The 25,208-nt window shown below is 30.4% G+C and overlaps 4 protein-coding genes across 7 annotated transcripts; 2 read left to right on the top strand and 2 right to left on the bottom strand.

Moving 5' to 3' along the window:
- Positions 1-17: 17 nt before the first annotated feature.
- Positions 18-1,799, bottom strand: Nthl1 (Nth-like DNA glycosylase 1). Of its 2 annotated transcripts, none has more exons than XM_088200641.1 (6): positions 1,179-1,799; positions 1,052-1,114; positions 844-990; positions 565-735; positions 337-496; positions 18-275 (listed from the first exon to the last, which is right to left on the bottom strand). In XM_088200641.1, exons 1-6 carry the CDS (start codon positions 1,557-1,559, stop codon positions 46-48), a joined length of 1,152 nt encoding a protein of 383 aa, XP_088056767.1. In that variant the 5' UTR covers positions 1,560-1,799; the 3' UTR covers positions 18-45. The 2 variants fall into 2 exon arrangements, with proteins under 2 accessions (XP_088056767.1, XP_088056758.1); XM_088200632.1 differs by having other exon boundaries at positions 1,197-1,666.
- Positions 1,800-3,927: 2,128 nt separating this feature from the next.
- LOC148238691 (uncharacterized) lies at positions 3,928-7,819 on the top strand. The gene is made up of 12 exons (XM_088190605.1): positions 3,928-4,092; positions 4,201-4,311; positions 4,447-4,537; positions 4,607-5,335; positions 5,639-5,990; positions 6,136-6,327; positions 6,391-6,539; positions 6,599-6,739; positions 6,802-6,991; positions 7,051-7,258; positions 7,316-7,535; positions 7,602-7,819. The coding sequence occupies exons 1-12, from the start codon at positions 4,016-4,018 to the stop codon at positions 7,701-7,703; spliced, it is 2,562 nt and encodes an 853-aa protein (XP_088046731.1). The 5' UTR covers positions 3,928-4,015; the 3' UTR covers positions 7,704-7,819.
- A 7,222-nt stretch (positions 7,820-15,041) lies between these two features.
- On the top strand, positions 15,042-18,530 carry Sqor (Sulfide quinone oxidoreductase). Its single transcript, XM_088191343.1, has 8 exons — positions 15,042-15,270; positions 15,813-15,918; positions 15,985-16,209; positions 16,272-16,472; positions 16,549-16,758; positions 17,582-17,768; positions 17,836-18,008; positions 18,071-18,530. The coding sequence occupies exons 1-8, from the start codon at positions 15,167-15,169 to the stop codon at positions 18,203-18,205; spliced, it is 1,341 nt and encodes a 446-aa protein (XP_088047469.1). The 5' UTR covers positions 15,042-15,166; the 3' UTR covers positions 18,206-18,530.
- Positions 18,531-18,617: 87 nt separating this feature from the next.
- Positions 18,618-22,768, bottom strand: LOC148238689 (uncharacterized). Of its 3 annotated transcripts, none has more exons than XM_088191315.1 (8): positions 22,551-22,768; positions 22,154-22,447; positions 21,485-21,946; positions 21,147-21,414; positions 20,695-21,087; positions 20,446-20,627; positions 19,070-19,181; positions 18,618-18,995 (listed from the first exon to the last, which is right to left on the bottom strand). In XM_088191315.1, exons 2-8 carry the CDS (start codon positions 22,381-22,383, stop codon positions 18,765-18,767), a joined length of 1,878 nt encoding a protein of 625 aa, XP_088047441.1. In that variant the 5' UTR covers positions 22,384-22,447; positions 22,551-22,768; the 3' UTR covers positions 18,618-18,764. The 3 variants fall into 3 exon arrangements, with proteins under 3 accessions (XP_088047441.1, XP_088047450.1, XP_088047458.1); XM_088191324.1 differs by having other exon boundaries at positions 22,154-22,462; positions 22,736-22,768; XM_088191332.1 differs by having other exon boundaries at positions 22,154-22,462; positions 22,612-22,738.
- Positions 22,769-25,208: the final 2,440 nt, after the last annotated feature.

Genomic DNA, 25,208 nt, shown 5'->3' with positions numbered 1-25,208 from the left:
AAATAAGAAAACAGATATTTAAGTGAAAATAAATGAGATTTTTATTTATTTATTTTTTTCATAAGGACAAATAGTATTACTGAGACACGATTCACAATGAGGTTTAACAGGCGCACAAATCGTCTGGCCGAAACCAACGAGCAAGTGATTCACTTCCGACCACAAGTCGTACGGCAGCCAAGATTGTAATAATGCTCTAGTCGCTTCTGGTGTTTTTGTTTTTTTAGGTAACCAACCGATCCGATTGCTTATTCTATGAACATGCGTATCAACACCTATAAGAAAAAAAATATTACAAACATCAAAGTATATTATTATACACAAAATAAATGTTACCAATTCCTGTCACTTTATTCCAAGCGACGCTCATGCAAATATGAGCCATTTTTGGACCAACGCCTGTCAAACGGCAAAGTTCCTCGGCCGTGCTAGGAATGTCGTCGTTGTATTCATCTTTCAATGTTTGAGTGGTCTTCTTTATATATTTGACTTTAGTCTGAATTAGATTAAACGTTAAATTAAATTTACATTTCTCTAGTTTCTTAATTATGATCGAACACTCACTTTCCAAAATCCGACAGGATAGATGAGTTTCCCTAATTCTTCATCAGATGTATTTAGAATGTTTTCTATAGTTAATCCGTGCGTTTTTAATCGTTGCATGGCAGCATAAGTGACTTGGTCTTTCGTCTGGCTCGATAGCATAAGTGCAATAAGATTTTGATACCTCATGATCTAAAATATACACAAGGCGACTGGAATTATTCCAATATTTTTATGACAAAGAAAGAAGTTAGATGTATTTGACTTTAATCAGTGTTTAAGAAAAATTATAAAACTAACATGGGGCGGAGCCGCTTCATCGTGGCACATATGACAACCCATGTTATCAACGGGAGCAACTTGGGCAGATCTCATTTGGCGTATGTTTGACAGCATTTCTTCCCAATGCGGTGGCCTCCAATCGCTCTTTTCTTGTTTTATATCAATCTAGTAAAATAATAAATAACTTATTTTATAAAGAATAATTAAACACTTGATCACTTTTTACCTTTATATGTTTCCTAGATGTTTGAGACTCTTCTTTAAGCTTAACTTCAATTTTCGCGTCAATCTAAAAGTATAATTATATTCATTATATTATTTAAAATATGTAATAAGTTCATAAAAGAACAAACTTTATCAGTAGACGCAACTTCATATTCAACTTTTATTTGTTTCCTCAGTTTCTTTGGAGGCGTTTGAGGCTCTTGTTTAATCTCAACTTCTGGTTCTACTTTAATGTTATCCATAGAATCTAAGAATCTTTGATTCTCAATCTTAACTTGAATATTGGTTTCAATTTCTTGTTTATCTACATTTTTTCGCTTATTCGTTACCTTTATACGCGATTTATTCTCCTTGCGTTCAAAGTCCACTTTCAATATTTTTTCTGTAGATTTGATTGTTGCATTTTTATCATTTTTATCATTAGAGCATGTGACACTCGTCATTGTACGCAGTGAAAATAAGTAGAGGCCAGATAAATATGAACTATTATGTATCCGCTTTAAAAACATGTAATTTCAAGTTAAAACAAACAAATATTCGTGGTACTACAAGACAATTGTCAATGAAATGACAAACAACGCGCCTTAGTAAATTGTTGCCATACTAAAAAAAGTCTATATACTTTTTAAATAATATTGCAGTAATGGAAATTTAATTTAACGTGTTAAGGATATTTAGTTCAAAAACAATACTTAGGGCGTTGAGAATAAGTGCAAACTTAACATAGGACGTCATAAACGCTTTTAAGCGCTTTAGTAACGGTGGCAGCACTGACTACTAATTTCGACTACAATTTATCAATATAAAACTAACCAAAAGCGTAATAAATCCAATTATCATATTGGTAAATGCATATTATATTAATTCAATGTACGGCACACACAAGCGCCATAAATAAAAAGACGGCTATGATATTTTGAAAAATATGTGACAATTTTTTGCTAATACATATTTAATGCAATTTCATCATCAAAGCTTCAAATTATTCATTATATGCGACAAAAATTAATATTTTATTATATTGCATTTCGAGGATTTTCAGATAAATTGTTTACCAAAAATAATAACGAATTCCTTAAAATTATCGAGCTATTATAAAAATCCATATAAAACGTATTTTTAGCCAATTTTATGGCTATAAGCGTTCACGACACTATTTCCGTGGACGACTTTTATGCCATTTACCAAAAAACTTATTTACGCTTATACATAATAATAAAAGTCTATTTAGGTAAATAGTGACATCTCTGAAGAAATATTTAAAATTGTAACCTCTTGAATAAATATTTTAAGATCAGCTAAAATTATTTTTTTCTTTTCAGCGTCGCCAGGGCTGGCAATGCGCCTTTGTATAAAACGTATAAACAACAATTGATAATTGATGCGGAACTTGACTTATATGATTTGTGTTAGTAGCTAACGAATAAAAAAAGGTTTGTAACGTACGAATGCCTCTCGGTTTTTAGGTTTGTAATATGAAATTGCTCGACCCTCATTAAACTGAAATAAACGTGGTTATAATTATTATTAACGGTAATTTTATTATTTTTATATTGATTGTTATTACTTTATAACAAAATGTATTTATTACTTTTTATTTTGCTAACAAGGAAAAAAAATAATTCATAATTGTTTCGTTGTGATAACCCTAGCACTTTGGTTTTTAACTGTCAAGAATGGACATCAAATGCACCTGTAACGTCGCCAAGAAGCCCTTATGGGGTATAAAGTTCATTGATCTGTTTCTTGACTCTTGACATATATTTTTTTAAATCTAAAAATATGCGGCATAGGGCAAGATATTAGGTACATCTGGTTCAGCAGGTGAACAAAAATCCATAGCCGTTGTTCATTACATGTGTCCAGTGACAGATTTACGCACAGGTAAGGAAGGCGCTCGCCTCAGAGCCCCTGGTTGAACTGGAGCCCCGAAGGGGTCTTAGCAAGAATATTCACGAGTCATTTACTCTCCTAGATCCACTACGCATTGTGTTCTGAAATAAAAAGTAATCACTGATGGTCGTTTGTTTTTTCTGTTTCACTATCTGCGCTAAAAACTTTTGAACTGAGCAACAGAACCGAGTGAATTTTTTTGAAACATAAGACACCAAGCACATGCTATCACCAAAACCAAATATACTACATAGCTCCAAACATGCCCCGACTTCGATATATTAAAAGTTTCCTGCAAAATATATAATATATTTGTCATATTTTTTTATCATAACAAAATGTCGATATCATACTTACATTATACTGATGTTCCGTGTTTTTATTCACTTGGATGAATCTTACACATTTGATACAAACTATAAATAAATAATGAAAATTTGTTATTACTGCTTTTATAATAAATACTAATTTCAAATTTAAATGTGATAACTACTAACTTCGAAATTACAATAATCTTCGTCAGATTCTGATTCATATTCATTGTGTCTTTCGGCCATCGCTATAAAGATTAATTGAACTGAATTTAGTTTATATTAAAATTATTTAACGAAGTAAAAATATTAAATATACTTGTTAAGTCTAAAAAGAATTAAGAAGTGCAAGAATATTCTGCGCTTCGGCGTAACTCTCCCGACGACAAGCAAATACTGACGCACGATTGTAACGCCAATGAGTCAGAGCGTAAGGCACCTTGCCCTAGTTTTTTCGCTCTATCACACGCACTTGTGCAAGTGAATCCGTGCGATAGAAAAGAGAATATACTCACCCACCTCTCTCTTGCAAAATTCTGTGACAAAGCTGTAGAGCAAAACAAGAAGATAACATAAAAACGATAAAATAAATTGTGAAACTAACATAAACAATATTTTATATACGCATAACGAGCAATTTGACTATTATATCAATTTGAGTAATTTCAGAGTGGCAACATTACGCAAAGCGACGCTCAATGGCAACATCACCCCGATACATCTGATTGTTTTGGCGTTTTGTGTACAAAATCCAATCATAAATGTCGAGTTCTGATGACGAAGTCGACATTCTGGGTGTGCTTCCCCCGTCGCCGTCTTCGCCTCCTCACACGCCAATGTTCGTATATTCTCCAACGCCTTATTACCTTACGTATTTCAATTCATCCGCAACTGTCAAAACAAAGCAATCATATAACGAATTGAATTTGTTTTTATTCTATTATAGATGTTCTTATTCGGAATTATTGAAATGTGACTATACTGTGCATCCTCAATGGCTCTTGGATTCTGCGACGACTGCTTGTTGGTATGACAATCCCCAAAACGATAATGCAATGTAAGTTTACTTTTATGTGATGAGTGAAAATTGGAATATCTGTCAATTATAGCGATTCAAATAATTATTCTTTCAATACAACTTCACAAAACGCAATTTATAATACAAACTGTTTATACATATTTTTCACTACAGAAATGACAGTGAAGACGATGAACAACCTTCTACTAGTAACGACATAATAAAATGGTCAAACTCTGAAAAAGACAAGCTACAAAAAGGAATGGTAATAATTGCAATTTTTTCGATTAATATTATTATTTCATATTCTATTCATAACTTTGAATGTTTTTAGGAAATGTACGGACAAGACGTACAAAGACTTTCTAATTTTGTAGGTACTAAAAGTCCTTCAGAAATAAGAAATTTCATCGAAACCGAATATGGAATAGATATGGACTCGCAAGTTTTGGGAATCGAGTCTCACATCGTTGACGAGACTAACAAACAGGATCTCGAGTACGGTGACATTCTGGCCGATAATGAGATTCCGGCTTCTATGGAGGAAGTCATATGTATGGTGAACACTGCGGAGCCCACCGTGCCCAACATTAAAAAAGCTATCAACGATGCCAAAAATAAAAATCAGACATCTTGCAATAAAGCCAGAGGCTTAAAGAATTCGCAAATTGTAGACAACATCACTATGGATCAGAAAAACTTTAACAAGCTACAATCCGATACGCTGTCGGTGATAAACGAAGTTTGCAACGATAACGGGGAGAGCCTGCTGTACGGTATTCCGAAAAAATCTAGTTGTTCTAAAAGCAGGAATAGAAATGCACGCGAACGTAATAAGTCAACGGGCGATCGGTTTGATGTGAAGAAAGAAAAGAAGATCAATTTCGGTAATCTGATGTATAAATCGTCGGGGCTGAGTCGTTTTTCAGACAGGAAGAGGACAGCTAGATCGCCGAAGCAGAGACACGTTAGATCTTCGAGCTTTTCTAAAGCTAAGGCCGTTCAAATGGAGATTGTGACGGGATCTGGTCAAGCGGTGCCACTCAGCGAAGGAGAACAAGTGGTTAGGTTAATCATCATAAATTCGGTTCCACGAATAAACTTAAAATCTGTCCATTTCATCATTATTCATAATTGAGAAAGAGATGGCAATCATATTACTCTTATATTTATCAATCAATCGAATCAATATCGAACGTATATCCGTATTGTGTGCTTTCGAGCTAGTAGCGTAAAACAAAGTTGCCATCTCTTTCTCAATTATGAATAATGACTGTGTTAACTACTGTATCTGATTTTTCGTATAATCAAAAACTAAGATTTGATTTAATATGTCTTCATATATAATATTATTATCGAATTTCAGATAAAAATTGAGAAATGTGTACAACCCGGTGAAGAAAGTGACATTGAGATTGATATCGATAGTGAAAACGACAACCCACCAAAGAATTGGAGCAACTCTAAAGCCGATTTGGAATTGATCAATTTCAAGACTGAACTTAAAGATGAGTCAACTAGTGTTTCCGACGAAAAAGACGATATTTTAACAAGCGATGAAGTTTGTGAGGTTAAAAGAGAAGATGTTAAAACACTCGAAATACCCGACTCTCTCAAGTCTGATATGGAATGTTTGGACATACCGAATAAAGAATATGTAATTGCTCAAGGCGAAATAACTCATTTGGAAAAGATTTTATATCCCGAGTTTTTTGAAGGTAAAATTAAACGTTTTATTTTTATTATCAATATAACATCTATTTACTCGTATATTACGACTTAAAAACTTTTGGTTGTGGCTCTTCTTAATGGAATCCATATAAAACAGGAATCACCTGACAATACATTGTTTTTAAATTACAGGAAGAGTATCAAAGACTCCAGAACGATACATTCTAATAAGATCTCACATTTTCAACTGTTGGAATCAATGTCGGCCATTTTATCTTACCAAGACGGCAGCGAGACACGGTTTAAAAAATTGTGGCGATGTTAACTGCATTGGAAGAATACACATGATATTGGAACAAATTGGTGCTATAAATTTTGGATGCGGTAAATTACTATAATGCAGTAAATATTATGTATAGTTAAAATTAATATTGACTTTAATTTCAGAACAAACTTCTTATATACGTCCACTCATTGAGATATTTAATAAACCGAATACGTCTTCAAACATGATGGATAGTCTACCTGCTGCAGTAGAAACGATCGATACTAGTATTTGCGATTTGCCTAGACAGAGGAAAAAGAAAATTGTCGTTGTGAGTGTTTATATTTTATTGTTTCCCTAAATTATGAATAAAAAATATTTTGATACTAGGACGGAGCTGGTGGTTATACAATAACTCACACTGAATTAGGTGAAATATGTCATGCTATATCCGAACCGAAACAACATCGTCCAAACAGAAAGAAACCCGTAAATTTGATATATTGCGAAGTTTTTACAGAAGACAATCCGGTAGGTTAATATAAAATTATTTAAAATAACTTTTATTTATTTTCGTTAATTATTTATTTCAGGCACCGTTCCATGTTCAGCTTTCGTTATCGGCTTTAATCTTAATGGATTTGCATTCTTACACGTCTCGCGCAGAAGTGATGGGCTTACTAGGCGGTCATTATTCGACTATCAAAAAAACGGTATCAATCAAAAAGTACGTACCGTGCAATAGCTTGGAAGACAGCGGAACTCATTGCGATATGTGTCCAGGTAAGTCGAATCTTCGAATCGTTATCTTTCGGGCGACTATAATTATAATCGTTTTTCAGTATCGCAGAGTGCAGCTTCTGAATTGCTGACCGAGTCAGGATACGAAACTGTCGGATGGCACCACAGTCATCCATTGTTTCCTCCTCAACCGTCCGGTCAAGATATTCTCTCACAAGCCGACCTGCAAACGGCGTTTTCTCCGCAACCTTTTCTAGCGCTGATCATATCTCCGTATTGGCCTCCCGGTAGAACGGCATCTCAATTAAGGTAAGAATGACAAGACAGCAACGTGAGAAAATGTTTTGCTCAAATGAATTTTTATAGGTGCTTCTTCACAAAAAAAGAAATATGCGACAGTGGATACTATAATGTGGCTTATAAATTTAAAACATATTTACATTGCGATATTAACGATAAGAGCGACGTCGATACTCTTCTCAGTTCTGTCGATGAAATATACGACAAGATTACAACGAGTCCTGGAAAATTTGCGATTAATATGAATGACGTGTGTCATACGACAAACATGTCTTACATAGAAAAGGTTTATTTCAAATTTGTTATAATAGTATTTTCTATAAACAAAATAATAAAAACTATTTATTTTTAGTGCCTTTCCAGTATTAGACATCATCTTTGCGGATGCGATGTCAAAATGGATCCCGCGATATACGATAGTATATTAAATGGAATCCGCAATGTTTTTCGATAACATTATTTTAATGAATTATTTATAATATATTTATAATGATATTAAATAAATTAATTTATATATTTCTTTCTGATTTATGTATATAATGAAGCATTCTTTGCATTTGTATTTTAAATAAATTTTATATGTTAACAAATTGCTTTTATTTATAAAAATATAAAAAAATGTTGATTAATTTGACTTATTAAAACATTAATTCCACGAAAAGTAATCCTGGTTTGTTTTAAACCGTTTTTTAATTATCTTTCAGGAATCAAAAAACAATGACAAATATGTGTGTTTTTGATATACAGTAGCCCCCCAATAACACGGTAAATTGGGAACGTGCTATTTGGGTGCGTGTAGTTGGGGGACTAAAATATTAATATTTTTTTGCAATACGTACGTACAACTCGCATGCGTGTGGTGAGATATCCTCCCTTTGGCTCGCTCACACGGGGAGTGCGAGGAGACAAGACGTCGCAGTTATTGGTGAGTTTGGTTGATGTTTTAACAACTCCCATTTATAGGGTTTTGTAAAAATTAAAGTGGATTATACCGAGAACGGTCCGTAATTTTTATTCAATGCAATTTTAGTTTTTCGGAATGTTTTATGACTTAATAAGTATGTGCGGCACCCATTTGTCAAACTTTTTTGAGTTGCTAAGCTGTTTAATTATTAACACCAAACTCTTGAATTGCTGTGTGTGATTCTGATTCTGATTAACTTGTTCATTTTTAATGCTCTCATTTCCAGCACGATCATTTTTTTGGAATTGTATTGTACACTTTTCAAAGTACTCACATCAAAAGCATTGTTTAGTATATGAGCGATTTATACTGCTTTACCTATTTAGAATTCATACAAAAAATAATGCTCTTATTTATTTATTTTCCATCTTTAACTCAATAGCTAACTTTATAAACTTGAAAATTATATTAGCATGAATACGATGAAAGTTAAAATTCGAGAAACACATATTAGTTTTCAACTAATTTGTCGACAGCGAAAATATTGTCTTTCTACAGTAGTACATTGACTTACGAACCGCTTTACTTACGAACTTTTTTCATATTTCATTTTAACCTCTACATATGAATCTACAATAGATTCGAGTGGTGTGTGCCACTCACGCAGCACGTACATATTTGCTTTTTTGTGTATATATTTCGGTATTAAAATAATCAATAATATTGGATTTCGAGAAATGAACTATTCGAGATACGAACCACGGACGGAAACGAATTAAGTTCGTAAGTCGAGGTACCGCTGTACCTAAAATATTAATGCATCGGATTTGCAGTGACTAGCCATTTTAATAGGGACATGTAATGAGATGTGTTGTCATCGATTAGAACGAAATCAATCGTGATTATTGTAAATAGCAAAGGATCTTTAATTGAACCTTGGCTAACACCACCAGATAAGGTTTGATTTTATAGTTTGTAATTTGAATTACGTTTTTTTGCTAATAACTGAAATAACTAACGGTCTCTCATTATTCATTGTAATATAACATAATACATACTAGCTGTCGGTACCTCACTATCGTGAGGTACCGATAGCTAGCGAGTGTGCGAATACCGGACCCTCAACTTTTTGGGTTTTAAATATAATTTTTGCTTCGTTCTGATTTTTTTAAATATTTTTTAAAATTTAATGGTTCAAATTGGACATTACTATTTAGGATTTTCAATGATAGACAAAATAGTTCAATCTATAAAAAACTACTTAACATTTTCAATTCATTTGAAAATAGGTTTACAACTTGACTAAATATTTCCAGAAGAAAACATTTTATATTATTTATTAGATTTACAACGTTCGATTTTTTCGTTATATTGAAACTTAGATATTTAATGATAAATCTAAATATTGTATATAATTTATGAATAGGTTTAAAACTTGGCTAGATAATAATAAATTAAAAATTGTACTATGAAATTTCAATACAGCGAAGCTCACGAAACCAATGAATAAATTTTGGTGTACTGAAAATTCGTTATATTGAATGTAAGGAAGATGATATATTTTTATTTTATTTTTAATTACCATATTACTACAGCATCAAAATAACCTCTTATAAGGTTGACAGGTCGTTTTTTGTCCTTGTTTAAGGAAAATGTATGAAACACAATAAAATTTGTGAAAAAAATGTTTTATAAAAAAAGTTTGAGGGTCAACGAAACACCTATGTAATGTCGCTTTTGAACACATCTGGCACACGCAAAGTCAATGATGAACTGAATTCTTAGAAATATTTTGTCAAGTTATAACGTCATTCTTAAATTCGGAGCAAAATATTTTGTTATACTGAGATTAGTCTTCATTACAATGAAAACATTTTGTATGAAAGTTTTTCGGGGACAAATTAAAGATTCGTTATACTGGGAATTTCGTTATTTCGGTATTCGTTACAAAAAAATATCATTGTATTATTTTTTAAAATAGGTTTGTAACTCTACTAAATATTAATAAAACAAAAAATATCAAAATGTTTTCAACATAAAAAATAATATTAAAACGTGACATTTTTTATCATTTAAAAGTAGGTTTACAGTTTAATAAATAATAATAATAAATAGCATCGGTTACACATCCGCTCAAAAATATTACTGATATGAAAAAATATTTTGTTACACCTTACTAACGCAACAACACAATCGATCATATATAGTTAGTGCAATGTGAGTGATTATAAGTCATTGATTGTGTTTTAGCGTATTTTAGGTGTTTGAGTGTCAGTTTTAACGCTGCATAACACAATTTTATCATAAATTTAAATTTTCGTAACAAAACAGTTTTTTGGTGACAACATAAGTTACTTTATAATTAAAAAAATATTTCTATGTTTTATGTGTAAATATAAAAGTTAGTTTTTATTTATATTTACTAATTAGAAAGAAACAATAAACTAAAAATATCAAGCATCAAATCTGTTACTTTAGACCAAAAGTGCGCTTTAAAAATATTAATAATTTTGAAACCTTTGTCTTTTTTGATTAAAAAATATTTTGATTTACATATTTTTTAAAGTAAATGTTTTTCTGCGCAGCATTATATATTTTAATAATTAATGAGTGTTAAAAGTTTTCACTATATTTAAAATTAATAATAAGCTAAAGATATTTAAAATCTATAATAAATTAATAATATTTAAAATCCATAATAAAATAAAAAATATTTTTAATGTTGAAAAAAATATTTTGAATAAATCTTGAAATTTTATTCTGAAACTTTTAATTTAAAAAATATTTAAATTAGTGTTATACATTTTTGTGTAGTTTACTTTCAAAGGCGTCAGTAAGAGGGATTTTTGCAATACTGTGCGCTTAGTTGTTGGTTGGTAATGAATAGTACTTATTTTGAAATTTTGCCCCTTTTTATTGAAAATATTTTTTAAAGCAAAGTTTTAAAAATTCTCTAAAAACTAAAACTTTAAATTGCCAACGTTCGCCAAAATTTAGGTACATATTTTTTCTGTATAGAGAAGCTAATACATATCCACATTATTTATATTATATTTTAAATCTATAAACTAAAAAAATATTTTAAAAAACATTTTTTTTTGTATTTGATGATTTTTATACATATTTTAATAAATTTTATACAATTTAAATCGTTAAAATAAATTTCGCTCGTTAAAATCAATTTCGCTCGTTAAAATCAATTTAGTTCGTACTCAAGCGCGGGACTTCCCAAATTTGCTTTGACAGTTCTCTGTCACATCTGGCAAAAAATATGTTATAATCGCGGCATATTTGTTACAAAGTGACAATTGAAGATGATTCAAGTGATGCAGCATTTGAAATTATAGACAAAACTATAAACTGCGGGTGTGCCAGTAAGTGTTTAGTTATAAATGAATAATATAACACGGTTATTCTAACAAAATTACTATTGACTTTCCAGGATCTAATATTAAAAGACAAACAGCGGTGATTTGGCAATTAAAGGTATACATACCGAAGTTAATTAAACATATTACAATGCTAGTAATAATCAAAAATATATGACATATTGTGACAATTTTGTAGAAGATGAAAAGATGCCAATCTACGTGTTTAATCCTCTACAGTACATCCATCAATTGTGTTCTTTGGTTGTCGTTTAAATTTAATTTATGGATTATATTAGTAGTAATAATGTGTTCAATGTTTACTCTTGATAGGAGTCTTATTGTTTTTTAATTATTTTTCAGAAGCAATGATGGAACAATTTGATGACCTATATGGCTACAACGTAGAATTGGTATATATAAACAAAGAGACCGACAGCGCCGATTTGATCGACATTAACTTTCAATCCTCACATACTAAGGATATATTACACGTTCATGTTTAAAACATAACTGGTTAATTTAAAATTCTTAAAATCTAACGTATATGTGTATTAAATCAGCAAGCAATGATAATGTTAATGTAATATAAAAGTAAAACTCACTTTTCGGCCTCGGAGCCCGGCGACGGGATTTCAAAATTTGAAGATTTCATTACAAAGATTGTTTTATGATCGTTTATCTAATTTAATCAATGTATTCTTCTTATCCTCAACACATTATGTATATATTTAATTTTCATAGTTATAACACACCTAGTTAATTTGCAATCCGATTATTTATAAAAGCAAAAACTCACTTTTAGGCCTCGGAGCCCGTCGCCGGGAATTCAAAATATGAAAATTTCATTACGAAGATTATTTTATGATTGTTTATCTAGTTTAATCAATGTATTCTTCTAATCCTCAACGCATTATGTTTATATTTCATTTTTATTCAGTCAAATGACGAATTAATGAAAATTATTGTCGCGTAGCAAAATTTTATTATTAAATAATAATTATTTAAAAGTGTTGTCACGGTACTATCTATTTGAATTTGAATGCTTATTTTTCATTGGTCGACGCTATTTGAATATTTGAATGCTTATTTTTGATTGGTCGAAACAACAGAACGCATTACCGGCGGCTCGAAAATCAATCGGAACAAATTCAATTTTAATTTTTATTATTATTCATTATTATAATTAAATATATTTCCTTTGTTTACGTGTATTGTTACACACTGTTAATACAAAGCGATACAATTTACAGAGTAGATAATTGAACGGAGAATGTTTCGTTTAAAGTTATGCGCGTCCGGAAGCGGAAGCGACGGCGGCGGCTTAGAACAATTATATATAAGATTGGCAATATATAATAGTAATACAAATTCAAATAACGCATTTATTATACAATAAATCTTTTCTCTCTACAACTTTAACGTCAATTGATTATTCACGAGCAATGACTGTGCATTTTTCAATTTTAAGAATCGACTCCGATATCTTTTGAAATAGACGGTAACTGGAAAAGGAATGTTTTGCGTACGTGACTTTTTGTGATTTTACGTCAACTCATATTCCTCCGCTTCCATCAGAGTAAAATAAGCTTTTATTTTGTTTGCAAAACGTTGATATATAAAAATATATATTGTGCCATATCAATAATCCCGAGACTTTATTGGCTATTAATCAATTACAAGGTCAATCGATCCCTGATAAACATGACATCACGAATTTAATTTCGGTAGAAGCTTACTTCTCAAACTGTGGCGCGGGTTTTATATTTATATCATAATAGTTAACAATTTACATTTAAAATGGTATAAACTTCTATACTTATTATATTATTCGTTTAGTTTATGTTATAACCAAACTCTTTGTTATTATATTTTCATGTTCTGAATATTCAGTTTTTAATGTTGTATTTTATAAAATAATCAATAATAAATGCCTATAAGGATAATTTATTTTTTGATAAACGTGCATGAATAATATTGATGTATTTATCACTTCTAATTATAGAATGCTAACTAACATATATTTACATAGCAGTTCTGATCTAAGGATGAGAGACATAGACACCGAGCACCAGTGTTTATCAGCGGCTGCAGGTTTTTAAACAAAAAATCTTAAATAAAATTTTTACACAGACTTGTGACGTTGATATAAGAACGAATTATATGAGCTGTATCAAAATATATAAAATTATTTACTCGATGGATATATATGCTTAAAATTAAATTATTATAGAGGAATATGCTAGAAAAATATCAATAAATATAAGCTTGACAAAGTTGCGTTTTCAGTCAATAATAAGATAATTTATATTCAACGTTCGATAAACAGAGACATCATTTTGGGGAAGTCATTTTAACTAAGGAAACGCATGGAAACTTTAGTGTGTAATGCTACGATAGAAACAAACTAAAGAGATTAAATTATATTAAATATTTTGCTGATCATTCGATCTTCGGTAATACGTAAGGTGACCATTTTTTCTAGAGTACAATTTAATTGCTTTTATAAGTATTTTGTGACAGAATCAATTTTTGAAGGACTTCATCACAGTTTTCTATTTGCTGCTTGAAGTCCTCGCAACTATTGCATTCGAAATTACACTTTGTTATAACTATTGCCTTCAAAGTAGCAATATTCAATTGCGATTTATCTGCTGTCCACATATTATTAGTAATTGAAATAACTATTTCAGTGCAAATTCCATATTTATTATTAAATTACCACAAGGAATATGATTTTCGTTGAAATGTTTAAAAATTTGAATCCATCGCTTATCGGTACATCTAATGCAAAATAATTTTGGTTTACAATGTTGTCAATATAAAACTCTAAAAATAATTCGATCTGTACGTAAAAATATAACATAAAATAAATTTATTTTGATATTATACGAATCTCTAATTCCGGGACATTTTCGGGACATATATTCGGTAGGATTAGATATTATTAGGAGTTAGAATACGCCACTGTCCCACTGTCACTCTAGTAATACGACCTTCCAACTTTGACTTCTCCTGGAGAGAAAAAGTTAAGCACATGCTCTGAATACTATTGTCGTTTCTTAAAGTGAATGTAATTAAAACTTTAACAGTTTTGGCCCTTTTCTTAATAAAATTTGATATGTGATTACTCAGAGGATATTTATTCATAAACACAAAGAATAAAATAAGATCGTATATGGAGAAAGTTAGTTGAATGAATACAATGAGTGATAAATCAAAAATATTTGTTTTCAAGCGTTACAATTATATACTAGTAATATCGAAGTTGTAAGTTTTCAATTAATTTTATATAAATTGAGGAATTAACATATTATTTGTATAAAAAATGATATTGAGTCCTTTTCTACATGTTTCGTTCAATAAATTACGGGATAAAAACTATTTAAGATTTTCATTTGCCCCTAATTAATATATAAATTAATTAAAAAAATATCATTCAATATTTTATTACTTAAGCATTTTATATTACAGCATTAATAAAACAGTTTGACATCTGCTGAAGATTGATAATTAATGTCTTATGGCAACACTGTTTTACCTTTCGTTTGACTTTTCGGCACTTCCGTCAGTTTTGACCGAGTAGTCGTTGTTATGATAGTTTTAATATTTCTTAAACATAGATTATTTTGACAAATACGCAAAATGCTAAATATCACCGGGAAACAAGTTTTGCGGCTGCACAAAGTTACTTCTACTTCAGTTCTTCGCAACTTTTCAGTGACTTCCGTCAATAGCGACAGTTATGAGTGAGAAATATATAATTGATCAATAAGTGCTGTAATACCGTTTTAATATGTAGTTGTTTATTCAGTAAATTATATACATATGTATAATATTAACTGAATCTATTTTATATTATTAAACATTGATTTATTTTGGTAGTTATATATTGAAAAATTTTCAATATATAACCCAAAAATATATTACAAATAATATTAATCTTTAATGTAAATTAACCGTTTGTCTTATCGTTGATACATTCATTTTAGTTTTCTGTTTAGATTAATTTAACATTTTTTAAATGAGAATTTCTTAAATATAGATTAGCAAAAATATCAAAAAATAATTGAATAACAATGAACAGTTGATCGTAAAGATGAACTTAGGTTACAGTAAAGTATACTTTTATTTAAGAATATCCGAAAGTGTTTTCCTATTTTAGATGAATGCAACTTTTCAGTACTTTTAGTGACTACTCAAATCAAATTTGCATAAACAAATTAGAATTGACTTTTTCTAAAAAAGATGGTAGATCAAATTCACTTTAGTTATTTTATATTTGTCATAGCTGCAAATTCCTCGTCATCGGAGGCGGAACTGCCGGCTGTGCAATGGCATCAAAGATCACAAACAACTTTGGCTCTGATAAAGTCATCATTCTTGAACCCAACAATGTAATCTTATAATATGAAAACAAGATCTTTATATTATATAATTTTCAAACCGTGAATATATTGTAGTTACATTACTATCAACCACTATTCACACTGATCGGAGCCGGTATTAAAAAATTAAAACACAGTCACAGAGATATGAAAGACGTTCTGCCCAAAAAAGCAAAATGGATCAAAGATTCTGTAGCAACGTTTGAACCGAACGAAGATAAAGTAATATCTAAAGAGGGACACATAATTAATTATAAATACATGATCATAGCGACCGGTCTACAGCTCAATTATGATGCGGTAATATTTAAAATAATAACCTTATCACATTCGTAAATTATTGCTTAACGTTTTATTTTTAGATACCTGGTTTACAAAATGCAATCGAAGATAAAAACTCGACAGTGTGTTCAATATATTCTCCAAAGTATGTGTCTAAGACTTGGGATTGTATTAAAAATTTAAAATCCGGTAATGTTATCTTCACATATCCGAATTCTCCAGTCAAATGTCCCGGTGCGCCACAAAAGATCATGTATTTGACCGAAGATCACTTTAGGAGGGTAAGTATTATATTTAAAAAAATTTAATATGTGCAACGTGATAGAATGTTTTGTTATAAAAATAAATATTTTTCAGAGCAATTTACACGATAAAGTAAACATCACATACAATTCATCTTTACCGGTGATATTCGGCGTTAAAAAATACGCTGATGCTCTTTGGCAGATAGTCAAAGGCAGGAATATAAACGTTAACTTAAGAAGAAATCTGATTGAAGTGAATAGTGATAAAAAAGAAGCAATTTTCCAAAATTTGGATAATACTGATGAAAAATTTGTTGTTAAAGTAAGTTGAAATAATTAAATATAAAAAAAGAAAGTAAAATTATATCATTACATGCTGTGAACTATCAAAGAAAAATTTCAGCTAACGCCAATAGTTTTTTGTGAATTCACTGAAAAAAAGCGTAAATTTATTAAATAACTCGACAAGCTATTATTTTTTATCTGAAAATTTAACTGGATATTCATTAAATCATATATTTTCTATCCATTAGTTTTGATATTCAATAACTTTCGCATCTGTGTTGAAAACAAGTTTGACAAGGTTAAAAATATAATTTTTTGGTCAATAATGTTGTAAATAATAAATTCAGAAAACTAACCCAAATAAAGCAAACTTAAAAAAGTTTACGAGCCAAGATCTTAATATTTTTCAATTTTTATTTTCATTTTCATGCATTTACTTCAATAAAATTGAATGAAATGCATGAAAATTAAAATTAAAAAAAAATACACAGTTTACAGCTTAGTGAGAAATTTTCGGATTTTTTAAAAAAATGTTAAAAATAATATCTACCATAAAAAAAGTATAATTTAATTGTATAAAAGACGTATTTTATTTGTCCATGCAGTGAGAAAGTGGGATTATGAAATATATGGTAAAAGTTGCTGAATAAATCCTAAAAGACCTGGGTTCAAATCATGTTTTCCAATTTCTATCACGTCTGGAAGATCGAAATTAGTGATTCCGATCGATCTTTATAGGTTAGGTTTTCTCAGATTTTCCTTACCTCAAGGATGAATTTCATAATGAATAATTAAAATCGAGCTAGATCATTTTTATCCATGAATATTCATACAAATAATTCCATATCCATGATTTTCAGTATGACATTCTCCACGTAACTCCTCCAATGGGTCCAGTAAACATGATGTTAAATGCCAAGTCTATCACAAACGCAGCCGGTTTCGTAGAAGTTGACAAACTCACAATGCAGCACAAGAAATTTCCAAACATCTTTGCATTGGGCGATTGCACTGATTCTCCAAACTCAAAAACGGCAGCCGCCGCCGGTATTAATAATGATTTTTGCAACAATAATTATCGTCGAATATACTTGTTCAAATGTATTCATTTCAGCTGCTCAATCGCAAGTCATCGAGAAGAATCTGATCAATCTGATCGCTAAGAAGCCGTTGAACGCTAAATATAATGGATATGCCTCGTGTCCATTGGTGACATCTTACAACAAGTGTATCTTGGCTGAGTTCAACTATGATCTTCAACCGATGGAGACCTTCCCATTTAACCAGGTATTTATGAATACACATAGAAAATCATGTTTTTATATTTAATAAAAATTATATTCTTTTAGGCAAAGGAGAGACGTACAATGTTTATAATGAAGAAAGACGCTATGCCGATTTTGTACTGGAATCTGATGACCAAAGGATACTGGAATGGCCCTCAGATAATGAGGACGTTTATGAATCCTTTCAAATTTGACTAATAAACCAAGTCACATGTATTTAAAAAAATACTTTGTATCCAGTTTTTCTTCCTTTGATAATATGAAATTATTATTTTTTTATTTTAATTACGTCATAAATGCTGTAATTTTATGCTGTTAACAAAGTTAAGTTTGATCATTCTACACGATAGTTTTTTAAAATAATAAATAAATAAATCTATTTACTTTTTTATGCGAGCTTAAAAAATACTTGTATAAATTCTTTAACAGTACGCAATTTAAATGTATTTGTCGTTTAATTATTGTTATAGTTAAACATCATATTATTTATTGTTGTTTTATCAAAGCTTGTGCTTTTTAAAAATATATGTATTTAATAAATATATAATTAAAAAAACTTTTGTACATATATCAATTACCCAGTTTAAAAAATGGTCTATTACAATAATTATATACTATAATAAACTTTTATTTGAAATAATTCGTCATCATTTTAAGTACAATAATCTTACATTTACAGTATTATTTATTCAATTTGAACTATATTTTTAATGGTCATGTTAGTTCACCGACAATGTTTATCACAACTACTAAGTAGTTAAACTCCCGTGAGTGCAATGTTTTGTCCATTGCCATTCTGTCCATCTTTCGGCGTCTGCCTCTTGCGTTTCGCCAACTGCGCTGCTCTTTGGTTCTGTTGGTACCTTCCTCTAGCCAAATAGACAATCAACGAGAATATTATGATTACAAAAACTGTTATTATGACATACAACACAATCGATAACACGTAATTTTCAGGTAACGTCTCCTCAGATACGGATGCTTGCAGCTGAAATTAAAGATAATCTTTAGTAGCACGTGAAGTATTGTCTATTTTAATATATTATTACAGTTTTATCATACCACATAATCTGAATTTTTTCTTAATATAAGTGCATTTACACAAAATGCTCTTTCGGTGTGTTGATACCAATGTACGAAGCGAAGACGCTTATAATGTCTGGGTGTTTCACATCTAAAAGATAATAATAACAATTCAATCAGTGAATTTGATAATAGTCACTGTCTTTCAACGATTTTAAAATGTTCTTTTGTTGCAACAAGATAACTGCCGTAGTTTTAACTAAATTATTCTAAATGGTTAATTCGTTAGCCAGTTTGGCTGTCACTTTTAAAAAACGGTGGCTATTTAAAAAGTAAAAAATCGTAACTTTGATTAAAAAAAGTTAAGCGCAAAAACGTTCTATAATTAAATTTAAAAAAAAAATTGCATGGAATAAAAAATATTTTGCCAGATGGTCAGAATTATTTTTTTCAATTGGCAATAATGTTACCATATAGTGTTGTTATTGCTATAACGCTGAAGAATAGTACAACGGGCCGATCTGTCGTTTGCATGTCGGCAGTATATTATTATTATCAATGTGTTTTAGGGCACATTTGTTTGGTTGGGCTCGCAACATTGTCAGATGTTAACACAACAAGCCAAGCGTGCTCTCCGCCACCGCTCTGTCGTTATTCCCGTTTCGTGCATTATTTTAATACATTCGCATCCTACATAAATAGATTCGTTGATAGTTATTCGTGGGCCGTTTAATGTTCTGACTAATGCTCGCAATATTAAAATATTTTTTTAATTCACATAATCGTCCTATATTTTAATTCCGAACGCCCTATATTTTTATTCTGGCCGTATGCTATTTTTATTCCAACCAAATGGTATTTATTCTGACCATGAACAATATGGTTATGATCAGGCTGGTAAAATTCTAGCTGTGGTTTGATTTTTTTCTTCGATTCTCGCTTATTTTGAATCGTAATATTTCGCGCTTTCACTGCGACGGCGGTGGCAGGATTTTATTGCTTTTGACGTGAACTCTAAACAGAGATATCATTTGGATGAGGGGGGGCAGGTGAGGGAACCTCCCCTTTAAATTTGATCAGAAAAATGGCTTTTAACGAAATATCATGAATCTTAATGAAATCGAAACATTATAAAAAGGAACACTTAATGACCAATTTTTGTCCCCCCTTGGAAAAATCTGAAACGAAATCTCTGTATTTTTAACAGTTTTTTTAGAAAACGATAACTGCCATAATTTCAATCTGATCGCCATCAAACATTTCTTAAACATAACATGACCTGAAATTGAAAGAGCTGCTTAGAAGAACCTTACTATTTATAATTCTACTATATGACATATATCTTACATTCTTTATATGGGTAAATGGTAATTTGGTTGGCTCATAGTTAACAATAGGCAAAATGTTATGTATACCTTAATTCATTAAGTAATGAAGGGTGTGTTTTATAAAATAGTTCCAATACATCTCCCAACATCCATTGAATATGACATTCACAATCCCATGGGTTTCCTTGTAAATTCACTCCGTGCTTAACCGATGTCCAATCAGCAATGTTTTGAGGAAGAGTACTAATATTGTTGTAACTGATGTCCAACTAAAATAATAAACACACGAGCATATAAAATACAAATAAAATATAATTAAAAAAATGAAATACTTACATAACATAAAGGGATTCCAATAAAAACTTCACTTTCAATCGTATGCAATCTTTTACAATGCGATATATGAATTTCAATGCAAATATCATCTGTATTCATATGCTCTCCATCATTGACATCAATACTTCTCTCAAACAAATTGAGAGACTTTATGGTTGTTATTTTGGGCAAATTATTAGCTGAAAAATATTTCAACTTTAAGCTATCCTCAAATTTAAGCTCAATCAGTGGATTCCCATCTACGTATAATTCTTCCAACATCGGTATATTTTTAGTACTAAAGTACTTTGGTAAGAATTCTAAATAATTATTTGATACGTCCAAAACACGTAAATTGTTCAAAGGCTTAGTCGCATCATATTTTAAAATTTGGTTGTTAGATATGTTTAAGAACTGAAAATAATGCATAATAAGTCTATTGTTTCGTTGTTAAATAATATCATCTAACAAACCTCTATTTTATCGAAAAATATCTTATTTTCATCATATATTGTATATAGATCGTTCTGAGACATGTCTAATTCTTTAATATTATCAGGAAAAGCTGGCCATTCTTTAAACTTATTATGACTCAAATATAAGATTTCGATGGTAAGTGAAAGACCGTCAATAGAAGATATCTCATTGAACGATAAGTCAAGTTTTTTTAAAGATTTTATACCGGTAAATGTACTTTGATCGATGTTTTTAATGTTGTTGTTTGATAAGTTCAACTCTTCTCTGTAGATGAATGAGAAAAACATTAATTAATGAATAGAATTACAAATTGTATTGATACACTATAACTTACAATACTAAAGCATTTTCAAACATATCCTTCACAATCACTGTCAATTTGTTGTTGCTTAGGTCTAAAAGTTTCAAGGTTTGCATAAACAGCTGCTTGTTAACATCTCCCAAATCCAAAAAGATAAACTGATTTTTGCTTAATAATAAAGACTGCAACGATGGTAACTTATTTAGTGATTCGGTGGGTACATGTGTCATTAAATTTCCGTTCAGATTTAATATCTCCAAGTTAACGAGTTCTTGGAAATCCAAGGAATTGAACTCTTTCAATTTATTCTCAGATAAATCTAATTCTCTTAGATTGACAAGCTTCGTAAACATATCTTGCTTGATCTCCTGTAATGAATTATATGCAAGAGATAAATATTGTAAATTTTTTAGATTTGAAAACGCTTCAGGCCATATGTTTATTATTTTGTTGTTGTTGAAGTCTAAAGATACAACTTTATCACTCTCTGGTAACCTGAAATATAAATTAATATAAATTCTCCTCCCCTTTTAAATTTAAATAAATTATTTATAATTCATGTAGTTTAGTTACTTCAATAATATTTACACGTTATATGTTATTAGCAATATATTTATTGACTAATAATATGGATACTATGGCAAATTTTTCGCGGTCTATTTAAAATCGCAATGAATCAATAAAACGTCATTTAATACTCACAAGTGGACAGTAGTCAATCCAAGGCCTTGGAACGAGGCGTATATAGCTTTTTCAGTCTTAGGCCATTTTATCGTGTTTAAATCTATGACGTCAAATGAAAAAACGCATATAATATCAAATCGATTGTCTTCCGTCGAATCACATTTGCACTTGTCACAGATTTTGTCTATATTTTGCGCCAGACTCACGGCCGCAAAACAGAACAGAAGAACAATTTTTAACACCTCCATTTTCAATCACACCATAACTGACGAATGTTCCTTGGCGTTCATAATCTTATCAGCGTTTAATCACCTTTGATAACGAACCCTCATTGAAAGAGAGAAAGAGATACAAATTATGAATAATATCACAATGGTGCAAATATATAATAGATAAATGTAAGCTTTCTACGAACAAATAAATTTGCGAAATGATCCAAATGAGTCAACAGTTGCATTTATGCTTGCATTTTATACTTTGTAAATTCATAGTTGATGTTTCTAATACATTATCTTATCTTGAAGAAATAACGGTAAAAATGACTAAGCGTTATAATCGATATTTTAAGGATCGGTTAAGTTAAAACATGTTCATTCATACAGCACAGAACATCTGAACGTCACAAACGGTACTGCTTGTGGAATGCATTACATTCGAAACAATACATACTTAGGATTCTCAAACTGTGAATCAATAAAATATTTTTATTATAATAAATCGATGGCTTTGAAAGTAATAAATAATATACTAATCGCTTCATGTTTATTTATATATAGTATATGTACATTAGTTATCAAACTGATTATAAAGAGTAAATAGTGTGAAAAATAAAATACCCGATCAATATTTATTCTAAAAATTTGAGGTAATGTGTTTGAACATAAATTTAATGGTAATATTTAACTGCGTTAGTTTCACAATAACAATAACGACTTAATGAAGCATGCTATAAACAAGTTTAAAGCTTAATACTTAATGCCTCATATATTTAATAAAAACAATTCACCGGTTATCATGCAATTACAAATTAAATTTTAATAAAATGTTATTGTAAGGGTAATTGACACATTTGTTGAGCTTATGAGCAATCATTTTTCACACTAACTTATCGGATGATTCACTCGTTTGACTAACATAGCTAAAAAAATATTGTATTGATATTCATAGTTATGTGGGAAACTTAGAATAAATCTAGAGCAAGGGTATGTAATCTACACGTACTTTATATGGTCAAAAGCGAGTTCAAGTTTTCGCCAATTTAGTAAAACCTGTTTATATTCACACGAACATAAAAATAACAAACTTAAAACTCTTCACGATTAATTTGACTGTGGTTTCGAAAGCCAAATTCTCCAATATCATTTCTTGAGATTTCTTTACAATTATTGATACATCAGATGATTACCTAATCGTAATAAGTTGAATAAAAACCTTAAAAGTGCGATGAAAATTTAAAACACCAATTATAAGCAGTAGCTTAACTGAGAGATCCACGCCCCCATTTTGTTATTATCACTTCACGAGTTTATGTTTGGTGGAGTCCTCCCTCTTCTATCTTCCTACTAGGAAGAGTGATACATGCCACTGCATTAGTTATCTCTGCGTGGTGCATGGTATCTTCGTTTTATGCCGGTGTATTCCTGCCACCAAATAAATACATTTTCTCAATTATTTCGATTTTTTAATTTTGACATATATTTTTGTATTACGTATGTGCATTTATTTAGTGAAGTCATTTTTAATGTTGTACATTATTTTGATTCTGCATGTTGGACTGGATCCCACAGATCCTGTAAGAAATGGAGGAGATCAATCCGAGATTGGTAGTAGCGGCGAAACCTCATGCAGGATCTCCAACATAAAAAAGCGCTGCCGCCTTTGTTTATTGAAGACGAAAGGACTGAATAAATATAATTGTAAATTATGTGACCAATATTTATGCCTACAGCGTTGTTTGCTCTAAGAATGACTGTTTTGAGAGTTAAAAAAACTAGGAGGAACACTGACTGATAGTCATGAATGTTTTAGTATTCATATATGTGACTTTTTAAAAATTTAAAATGAACTACCAATCTTCTTCTTTTATATCATTAGAAAGCGATAGTATTGTTGGAACGAAACCGAAGAAAACTAACTTAAAAAATAGTATTTTTACTTCTAAATTAACTGTGATTTAATTTTGAATTTTTTAAATGTAATAATTGTATTTTAAAATATATGTATATTTTCTATGTATATAAATTTATATATATATATTATATGTATGTAATTTGTATCACTATACTATTATATAACAAAAATATTTTATTAATTTTTGAAATGTTTTTAATTTTATTTTTCAAATAATATATCATATGTGTAAAATTGTTATCGATCTCTACTAAATTCTCCAAAGTATGCCGATACGCTGCAATTTCCTGATAATAACCGTTATTGAAGTGCAGGTAGAAACAAAAACAACACACAATCGTTTTTCGTGCGACGTATACGACTTTATTCTTGTGACTCAGCTGTAACACGCGCGAATGTATATATAAAAATTGGAAGTCTGACGTTCACTGCTTTAGAGGCTAAAGGCAACATATATATTGATAGTTCCAGTTTTCCAATGAAATGTACCCAAATTATCACTTAATTTATTGTTTTGTATTATTGAAATAAACGTACCAAAAAAAGCTCATTTAAATAGTGTAATCAGAGTTATGATGTATGTCTGTCAAACCAGCGAGTGTAGGAGTAAGCATACAAATATCATCAACCAATACCATCAACCAATTAAAAAATAAAAAGTCAAGCAAACCTATGCTATTATTTGCAGTCTCGCTAAAAAAAAGCGAGCACAATAAATCAATATACAATTTGGGATATCTCCTGCACCAGCGTATTACGGTGGAGCAGCAGAATAGACCAAAAGGCATTCTCCAGTGCCACCGTTGCCAATTGTTCGGCCACTCTGCGATTAATTGCAGAGCTACTCCTGCATGCGTAAAATGTGCCGGTCCCCATCTCACCAGAGATTGCTCCCACGAGGAAAAAATTGATAAGCCCTTATGCAGTAACTGCGCCGGTTCTC

Source organism: Plectrocnemia conspersa, unplaced genomic scaffold, assembly GCF_051122295.1.
Source record: "Plectrocnemia conspersa isolate PC_06_02 unplaced genomic scaffold, ASM5112229v1 ptg000001l, whole genome shotgun sequence".
NCBI classification, from domain to species: Eukaryota; Metazoa; Arthropoda; class Insecta; order Trichoptera; family Polycentropodidae; genus Plectrocnemia; species Plectrocnemia conspersa.
This window is presented reverse-complemented; position numbering and strand designations above follow the sequence as displayed.

Coding starts and splice junctions, on each gene's coding strand:
- Nthl1 (XM_088200641.1), bottom strand. CDS start 1,559: ATGTTTTTAAAGCGGATACATAATAGTTCATATTTATCTGGCCTCTAC. Junction 1,115..1,178: donor AAGTTGCGTCTACTGATAAA/GTTTGTTCTTTT, acceptor TTATACTTTTAG/ATTGACGCGAAAATTGAAGT. Junction 276..336: donor GAATAAAGTGACAGGAATTG/GTAACATTTATT, acceptor TTTTTCTTATAG/GTGTTGATACGCATGTTCAT.
- LOC148238691 (XM_088190605.1), top strand. CDS start 4,016: ATGTCGAGTTCTGATGACGAAGTCGACATTCTGGGTGTGCTTCCCCCG. Junction 4,538..4,606: donor ACAAGCTACAAAAAGGAATG/GTAATAATTGCA, acceptor GAATGTTTTTAG/GAAATGTACGGACAAGACGT. Junction 7,536..7,601: donor ACATGTCTTACATAGAAAAG/GTTTATTTCAAA, acceptor ATTTATTTTTAG/TGCCTTTCCAGTATTAGACA.
- Sqor (XM_088191343.1), top strand. CDS start 15,167: ATGCTAAATATCACCGGGAAACAAGTTTTGCGGCTGCACAAAGTTACT. Junction 16,210..16,271: donor TACAGCTCAATTATGATGCG/GTAATATTTAAA, acceptor TTTTATTTTTAG/ATACCTGGTTTACAAAATGC. Junction 16,759..17,581: donor ATGAAAAATTTGTTGTTAAA/GTAAGTTGAAAT, acceptor CATGATTTTCAG/TATGACATTCTCCACGTAAC.
- LOC148238689 (XM_088191315.1), bottom strand. CDS start 22,383: ATGGAGGTGTTAAAAATTGTTCTTCTGTTCTGTTTTGCGGCCGTGAGT. Junction 21,415..21,484: donor TTTGAAAATGCTTTAGTATT/GTAAGTTATAGT, acceptor ATTCATCTACAG/AGAAGAGTTGAACTTATCAA. Junction 18,996..19,069: donor GAAAAAATTCAGATTATGTG/GTATGATAAAAC, acceptor CTTTAATTTCAG/CTGCAAGCATCCGTATCTGA.